Here is a 9,311-nt window from a genome sequence, read left to right as displayed (position 1 = left end):
ATATTTTTAAGGATATATTTCACTCAAGGAAGTATGCCCACAAATTGCATTTTGTGGTCAGTTGTTATCAACAGACAAAACGGCAAGGATCGTACATTGAAAGGTCACCTGAAAGTCAAGAGAAAGGTTAAGGTTTGCGCTGTACAGTTTTTTAAGGACTGGATCGCGCTTCAGTTTGGCATCCAAATATGGGATAGCTAAGCAGAATCAAATTTCATAATTATTCATTTATATATATTTTTATATATTTTCAAATTATTATATTTCCTCTCAAAATAAATTTTCAGTAGTCGCTCTCTCGAGAGTTCCATGACAAATACTTGTGAATCAATGAACATTAGATTTCTTCTTTCAAATCATTTCTGATCTCATACTTTGAAAATTTTCTCTAGACATTCATTAATCTGAAATTAATAACGTTATATCTCAACATCATTGCCTTTGCCAAAAAATCTAGTTAGAGTTATCATATTATTACGAATTTTAAATAAAATTGAGTACTAAGCAGAGTGACTGAACATAACAAGTAGTTAACGACTAGCAAACCAAACACAATTATTGGCTCCGAAACGTTAAGTTCGGCTGCTCGAATGATTTTCTCCAACCATAGTTTGTAGAAACCATAATACAAACAGAGACGTTATAAGAAACTTCGTTTCAAATCAAAGCGATCGGTGAATTTCCTCCCAATCCATACTGAGCAAGTTAAATTATTTGACAAAATCGTTCAAATTTCTCCCGGCGTTATTTATTTCTATCGAAAACAGATTCAAAATCGACTGTACCACAAATTATTTCAGAGGTTTTTGGATCCAAGTTAAATAGTTAAGCAAATTTCACGTCGATTTCGCAAATACAAACTCAATATATACATCGACATGTATTACTTTTATTTACAACGTCATGTTTTTTCGACATTTTTTGCTCCAATAAAACTATATATACATATAACCTAAAAAATATTAATATTAAAATTATGTACATGTTAACATTTTAACAAAATTGTACTATAAAAAATTCAATATTTTCTTTTCAAATTAAATCTTAGGACACATTCACAATAATTTGGCAATTTAACCATACGCTCCACCAACACACCGTTCACCAATACTATCAAGCTGCGATAGACATAGTGTTGCTTACATTTAGACGAGACGCCGAAGGGCATCAAATCCTCATATTTACAAGAACTGCCTTCAGCTTCGCACTGCTCCACCAACACGCCTTGTCTATGCCTTTCATGCTGCACCACCAAAACCCATTTGGATTCTTTTGTTTCGACACTTTTCGGATAAATGATGCGCGATTTGCTATTGCAAAAGTTCTCCTCAGCCTCCTCGTTCATGCGATTTGTTACATTCAAGGGTTGCATGAAATCGTCTTTAAAATATGAGCTGAATTGCTCAAATTGCTGCGGATCGATCTTGTTCACTTGTGAGGATTCTAAATAATTTGGCACCTCTGTACAGTATGACTTTCCGGCAGTGCGTTCTGCGCAGATAATATTCTTCCCGTCATCATCTTCGTCAGTTACTTCGTTAGGATGCACGCCCGAGGGTCGCGTGTTGAATACCTTCATGCCTGGACCGACTTTGAAGATACTGTCCAATTTACTAAGCACATCGTTGGGGCCACTCACGTCGGCTTGCGGTTGTGGTCTTCCATGGGTTTGTTGCGCTATTAGCAAGCACCAAAGCGCCGTTAATGTTAATAGAAATTTTGGTTTTAATGGCATCTTTGACTTTTGGAATTTTTATGCTGCGCCACTATTACTTTAGTACGGTGTGTCTCTGCCGCTGGAATTTTTATTGACTACTGAACACTAAAATAAAATTTCCAGCCCAATATATATTCGCAAAGCTGTGTACGGTGTTCACTGTTGAAGACTTCAGGATTATAACTATGCGCAGTACCTGTACAATGTTTCTTTGGTCATTCACCTTTCTGAACACACACCTCAAAGGAATTTTCATTCGGTTTTCCCAAATTATGGGTAACGACACGACACCTCAGGCACTTTTCTGTGTTTTCCCCGTTTCAAGAAAAAAACCTGATCCTTTTTTTTATTTCTGACTTTGATGATTCATATGGATTTAGTGTTTCCATGATCAAAGGTGCGGTAGTTCGCTATGGGAAAAAGTACTTAAGGATAAATTACAGTCAGTATTTTAATAAAATTTTAATATTCCAAAATTCAAACACCTGTGAAAAAGCTGAGACTCTTTGGTTATGTTAGGACGCGCTCACAATTTGCCTTGAAATAATATCTGATGTAAAAATTAAACTGATTTTGGTATTAAATTCTATATTCCCTTATAAATCGTATTTGTAATGTAAAAGCTGAATAGGAAACCTCGGTATACAATCTGTTAATGGGAATAAAAATCCATCATTTCCTGGCTGTAAGTGAACTGATCTATTTGCACATTTTAAACAACCGATCAATGAAATAAACAAACGCCGGAAATTTTCTACCCGTTTAAAACAAAGCAATGAAATCCCTTTTTAACTCCACGGGAGTTTCCAAATCTGCTTTGAAAATAATAAAATAATCGCGCGAACATTTTTACCTGCCTTCACGGGAATTTCCTATTCTGCTTACGAAATAATCTCGGAAACTTTTCACTCTCGCATGATTTTACTCCTCACAGCGAGCTGGTATATATTGAGCTAAAAATCAGCTCAAGGCATCAGTCATCAATACTGAGTTGGTTGCGAAGACATAGTTTAAGTTTTTATTCAAGAAAGAAAACCAGAGGTGTTCATATTTAAAGCAATACCACACCACAAAAAAAAAATAAATAAATAAATAAAATGTTACCAAAGTTGCCTTTACTGATAACAACGCTTGTTATCCTTGTTATATTTCATGGCACCGTTGGCAGACCAATGTCCAAAGCAGATGCACCCAAAGATATGATCAACAAATTGCAAAGTATCTTTAAAGTTGGCGAAGGCATTATGGTATACAATATAGGAATCGCCAGAGAAGAACTTGAGGATGACGAAATCGTTTGCGCCGAACGTCGAGCTGGAAAGTCATATTGTAAGGAGGTTGAAAACTATATGGAGGCGACGCGGCTCGATAAAATTGACCCAGAACAGTTTGCTAAATTCAAAGAATATTTCATAGATGATTTGGCACAACCACAGTTGGTTGCAACTCGTATGGATTTTGGAAAGTCACCATGTAATAGTAAGACAAGCATTATATACCCTGAGAGTGCTGAGTCAGAGGATTCGAAATGGTTGTTGATAGTGCAGCATGCACAACACAAGCAAGGTGTTTTGGTAGAGGAGTGTGAAAATGTGGGGCAACCATGCGAAGAGAATAGTACTTTGCCACTGGAGGATATGCCGAAATGTAAACAAAACTTCAGCTATCGCAAGTTGGTTGTGTTGAAGAACGGCGAGATGAAGGAGGAAATGCTTAAATTGCCAACTACTTGCGAGTGCAGAATGTGCTCTACATAAAGATATATTCTATATAATCATAGAATTTAATAATATTTAATATACTTAATTTAGAATAGTGAAGACATTTTTGCTAAACTATACAAATGTTAAAATGTTAGTTTGTTTAATGATATAATTATAATTTTATAACCTCGAAAGCGGTAAATGAAGAAGAGTGATATTGTTTTGAGAATTTGTATAAAGAAATCTAAGATATAAAAAAAATTAGTTAGTACGTTGGTTTTCAATATTACTTTCATTACGAAAATGTATGAGAGTCGAATTAATTGGTGAAATTTCACTAAAACGGGCGATTCTGGAAAGACCATTATGTTACTGTCAATGGGGAAGCTTTAGAGTCATGATTCTTTTCGAAGATCGTGCTATTAACATCGTTGGAATATTTTTTCCTTAATTACTTTAAAAATATACTTTAATGCGAAAATAAAGAATTTACCCGGAATATTTTATTTAGTTAAGGATTAGGGTTTCAAGGTAAAGAAAAAATATTTTATTTTTTTTTTGTTAATTTATTTCTTAAATACGGATTGAGTAATTTTATTCGGACCTATACTACATTATTGAGAACACTTTTAACAATTCTTGAGTCTTGAGAAAAAATGGAAATTATCCAAAATTAAAAAAAAAAAGCTGCCGAAGGTCCTGGCAGCCAGTGCTCCTTTTTCGTGGTAATTTGTATTATTGTTTCACGTTTAGTAAAATAAAATAAAAAACAAAGAAAAGTTAGTCAAATTATAATCAAATTACCTCCCATCGTTGAGTAGATCAGATTATGACACTAAAAAGCGAAAAAAAATTAAAACAAACAAATGAATAAGCAATGAATCTGAAACAAAGTTTTAAATGAATCGGCCAAGTTCATAGTAGGCAAATGAAATTGGAGAAGCAATTTATTATCAAATCCTTTCATGTTTAAATAAAACCAAATTTTATGTAAACTGTTAAATATGTTAAATATACGTTATAATATAATCTCACTTTATAATCACACTTAAACATATGTATGTTAATAAAAAACTGTTATACATTAATTTGCATGGCATTGAAAAGTGTGCGATTATCTCAGCGTAGACAAATAATGTATTCAATTAAACATATAGTTGTTTTTCTGCGATTGCTCAATTGAAGCATGTTTTTATGCCTATGCAATATATCCGTGTCAGGATTTATGATTTGTAATTAATCCTTATTGATTTTGTTTGCGTTTACGTATTTCAAGCTGCTGGAAATACACTACTTTTACAGATGCAAAGCAAAGATATTATACTTATAACAAGTTAGCCAAATTTATTTAAATCAATAATTTGATATTTTCGATTCAAAAACATAACATATATTTTAATTCATTGCAAATAAACTTTGGGAATTTTTGATTGACATGAGATAAGTGTTTCTTAAAAATCTCAGGCCTTTAGGTTATTCATGTTAGAGATATGATAGAGGAAAAGAGTTGTGAGAAAAACTAGTTTAATGTTTCAAGTTTGCTTAAACAGTAGCTGAACAGCTCCTTCTTTTAACCGACTTTGAATTTAAAAAAACAAAAAAATCGGTTTAATGGCGTATTTGAGACATGTAATGAAAGCAATTTATGAAGAATACAATGAATCGATTTCTTGAATCTGGCCGAATGAGCTTCAACACACCACACTAGCCCACCACATTATGCATATGCACAACACTGACATTCACCATTTCACAACACACATTCCACATAACTACGCAACAAACTAACACCATCCATAATGACACCGCAATTGCAGATATCACACCTGGCCAACATTCCACACCAAACATCAAAGAAAAGGGATAACGATTAGCGGTCCGACCTCTTTTCGATACCACGATTGCCCGGAAACGACGACACGCTGTTCAATCTATCCGCCAGTCAATTTTAAATCTTTTAAATTCAATATTTTTGCGATTGAGTAAATGTAATTTCGCAAAAGAAAGCTATGAATTTGTATATGTTATCGATAGAACCCATCACATGGAATGACCCATAATAATATTGAGAAAATTTATGAATTTTGTTAAGTTGGAAAAACCACCCACAGTCGCTTCAACCAATACTGATGTTAAGACGTCCACCCTCGGAAAGTGTTCATTAATTTAGAACTAACAATTCTTGCCGTTGAGAGACAAAATAATATCATTTCGATATTCACATCTTGTGTGATCAAGAAAATATGTTGAAGTACTTTTTAACCAATTTACTACGTTCTGCCAACAAAATCTTTCTCTTCCCTCTCCTTACTTATTTTATTATTTTATTGGCAAAATCAAGACTTTCATAAAAGAAAAATTAAATAATAAACAAACACAAAGTTTTAAATTCATCACGAAGATTTTATTATGGAAATATACACGCAAGTCGTTGCAAAGAATTATGGTTTTATGCAGAAGAGTTTACAAATAATAATAGATTTTCCGCATTTCATAAGACAATTTCACCATTGGGATAGAGTGATTTGACGAATCGCTGTTATAATTCAGTTCGCTGGATCTTTTCTCACAAGGGCTTAGCTTCTTTCCGTCGTCCTCTTCGGTATCGGTAAATAGCTTCTCATTAGAGATATGCAAATCGTAGTATTTGGGAGCATCGTGAAAACAATTTTCGGTGGTATCATCTTTAACACTAAATGGTTCTGTTACTAAATGATCCGCACGGATTACTCTTTCGTTCCGCTGGCTTTCATGTTTCGGTAAAGGCGAATTGGTGAGAATAAATTTTACTGGTGCTATCGAATCTGCAAATGCTACCATTTTTGCCCGACTGTTACGAATGGATGGTACCGCTTTTAACGAATTTGCAAATGTCACTTTTTTCTTGCGCTGGATTTCATATTTCGGTAAAGTTGAATTACTACGAATCGCTATCGATGATGCTATAGGATCCGCAAATGTCACCCTCTTCTTGTGCTGAATTTCATATTTCGGTAAAGTCCAATTTTTTCGAATCGAGTTTGCTGGCGCTGTCGAATTTTCAAACACCTTTTGCTTTTGGTTCCTATTATTTACAGATTTCGAGAGAGTGGAGTGGCTTCGAATCAATAGTGCAGGTCCTACTGAATCCACAAATGCCACATTTTTATTCCGCTGGTTTTCAGGTTTCGTTGAAGTCGAATTCCTAAGAATAGATGGTGAAGGTGCTACCAAATCTTCAAATGTCATATATTTGTTCCGTTCGCTTTTAGATTTCTTTAGGGTCGAATTTCTACGAATCGATGGTAATGGTGCTAGAGGGTACACAATTGTCATATTTTTGTTCAAAGAGCTTTCATATTTCTTTAAATTCGAATTCCGAAGAATGCGTACTGAAGATGGTACCGAATCTGCAAATGGCACTTTTTTATTACGCTTAATATTTATTTCGAAATCATCACTAGAATCTTGACATGTCACTGTCTTCTTACAGCGCATCCTTTTTCTGAATACTTTGTTGGAGGGTAAGGCTTTGACAGTACGTTGCTCGTCCACGGCATCCGCCATTATTTGCAAAGCTGCATTTTCCTTTTTTCCAGGTAAAGCTATGTGTTGAGTACATATGTTCTTATCTTCAAATTCGGTCTTAATCTGGTTTTCATACTTCGTTAAATGCGAATTCCTACGAATCGATGATGAAAGTGCTAACGAGTCCACAAATGACACTTTTTTCATCTGTTGGCTTTCATATTCAGTTAAATTAAAATGCTTTCGAATGGATGACGCAGGTGCTACCGAATACACATATGTCAATTTTTTGTTCCTCTCACTTTTAGAATTCTTTAAAGACGGATTTCTAAGAATCGATGGTACTCGTGTTATAGGATCCGACGTTGTCACAGTTTTCTTCACCGGGCTTTCATATTTCGTTAAATTCGAATTCCTTCGAACCGACGGTGCAGCTTCGATCGAATCCACAAATGTCACTTTTTTATTGCTCTGAATATTCATTTCAACATCACTGGAATCTCGATGATTTGTTGTCTTCTTTCTGCGCTTTTTTCTCCTCAATACTTTGTTGGTAGGAAAGCCTTTAAGAGTATGTAGACCGACCACGGCATCCGCCATTATCTGCAAGGTTGCATTGTCTTCTCTTCTGTGTAAAGGTATGTGTTTTATACATATGCTGTCATTTTGAAATTCATTCTTCATCTGGCTTTCGTATTCTGTTAAATTCGAATTTTTACGAATCGATGCTGAAGGTGCTATCGAATCCACATATGTCACTTCTTTGATCCGCTGCTCTCTGTCAGATTCTGTTTGAGTCGATTTGCTGCTTGCCGATGGTTCTGGTGCAGTAGGATCTGTAATTGTCATACTTTCCTTCTCCTGACTTTCATATTTCATTAAATTCGAAATCTTAAGAATCGACTGTACAGGTGCTAGCGAATCCACAAATGTCTCTTCTTTATTTCGCTTGCTTTCAGATCCCGTTAAAGTCGAATTTATACAAATCGATGGCCCCCGAGCTATGGAATTCACTTTTTTATTCTGCTTGCGCTCAGATACAGTTAAGGTCCATTTGCTGCGTGCCGCTGGTTCTGGTGCTATAGGATCCGCAATTGTCGTATTTTCTTTCTCCAGATTTTCAAATTCCGTAAAATTTGAATTCTTAATAATTGATTCTAAAGATTCTACCAAATCCAAAGAAGTCACTTTTTTATTCTGCTGGCTTTCAGATTCTGTTAAAGTCGAATTTATACAAACTGATGGCTCCAGTACTACCGAGTCCGCAAACGCCACTTCTTTATTCCGCTGGCTTTCAAATTCTGTTGAAGTCTCTTTGTTGCAAAGTGATGTTGGTGCAACCGACCTCACAAATTCCACTTTTTTGTTTAGCTTGAATTTAAATATCGACAACGTTGAATTGTTTTCAACATTCATTTCAAAACCTTTACTGGAATCTTGACGTTTCACAATCTTCTTACTACTCATCCTTCTCCTCAATGTTTTCTGAGGCGGAAAGCCTTTGAAAGTATATTGACCAACTACGGCATCCGCCATTATCTGCAAGGATGTATTATTCGCTTTTCTGTGTAAAATTATGGGTTGAGAAGATATGCACTTATCTCCAAATTTGCTCTTCAATGGTGAACAGTTCGGGTCGTATTTTCGACGTTTGTGTGGTGGCTGGGTAGTTCGGGTGTCTAAAGAATTTTTTACTGTAGCTGGTGGTACAGTGCAGACTACCTTGTTATACAATGTGGAACAACTTCTCAGAGGTAATTCAATAATTGCTTTACGACATTCAAATGGCGATGTTTGAGTACAAGCATCGCGTTGCCTCGACTGCGTTGTTCCCATTTTTAATATAAAAAAAAATTCCAGAAAAATAACCAAGTAGCTCCAGGTGAATTCTTATGCAGTGAGATGACAGAGCTTGAGTGAGTGAACGGTCAAAATTTGTTACCTTTTTATACAAAAAATATTGTTGTTAGGGATCGCAGGTAGGCTAATTTTTCTCTTTGTTAACCTTAAGTGATTTAAGTGATAAAGAAATATTTAATTATTTGCATTGTATTCTTACAAAGTAGGTGTCGATAATTTATTCTGCTATGTTGTTTATTATAGTAGAAGGATTATCACCTGCACCATCCATTCATAGGAACACAAATTTAATATAATATGAAAACTAGCGAAAAAAAAAAATTACGTAAGCATTTTTAACACAGTCACCTGCTACCGAAAGACTTTTTTTAAAACGATATAAACGAAAATGAAATAACATAATATAGAATAATAAAATATTGCGAAAAGATGGTTCAATATTTTTCATGTCCCTTTACAAAAAACGAATGAAGAAACCGTTCAAATTCAACTTCAAATTTATACCTAAATTATTAAACTAATAT

At 34.7% G+C, this 9,311-nt stretch overlaps 2 protein-coding genes across 2 annotated transcripts; one reads left to right on the top strand and one right to left on the bottom strand.

Moving 5' to 3' along the window:
* Positions 1-1,018: 1,018 nt before the first annotated feature.
* Positions 1,019-1,735, bottom strand: LOC108965844 (protein spaetzle-like). The gene has a single exon (XM_018928499.1). It carries the CDS (start codon positions 1,733-1,735, stop codon positions 1,019-1,021), a length of 717 nt encoding a protein of 238 aa, XP_018784044.1.
* Positions 1,736-2,759: 1,024 nt separating this feature from the next.
* LOC108965843 (protein spaetzle-like) lies at positions 2,760-3,474 on the top strand. Its single transcript, XM_018928498.1, has one exon. The coding sequence runs from the start codon at positions 2,815-2,817 to the stop codon at positions 3,472-3,474; it is 660 nt and encodes a 219-aa protein (XP_018784043.1). The 5' UTR covers positions 2,760-2,814.
* The last annotated feature ends 5,837 nt before the right edge of the window (positions 3,475-9,311 follow it).

This window comes from Bactrocera latifrons, unplaced genomic scaffold, assembly GCF_001853355.1.
Source record: "Bactrocera latifrons isolate USDA-ARS-PBARC rearing strain unplaced genomic scaffold, ASM185335v1 scaffold_15, whole genome shotgun sequence".
NCBI classification, from domain to species: Eukaryota; Metazoa; Arthropoda; class Insecta; order Diptera; family Tephritidae; genus Bactrocera; species Bactrocera latifrons.
The sequence above is the reverse complement of the archived record's forward strand: the minus strand, read 5'-3'. Positions and strand labels throughout refer to the sequence as shown.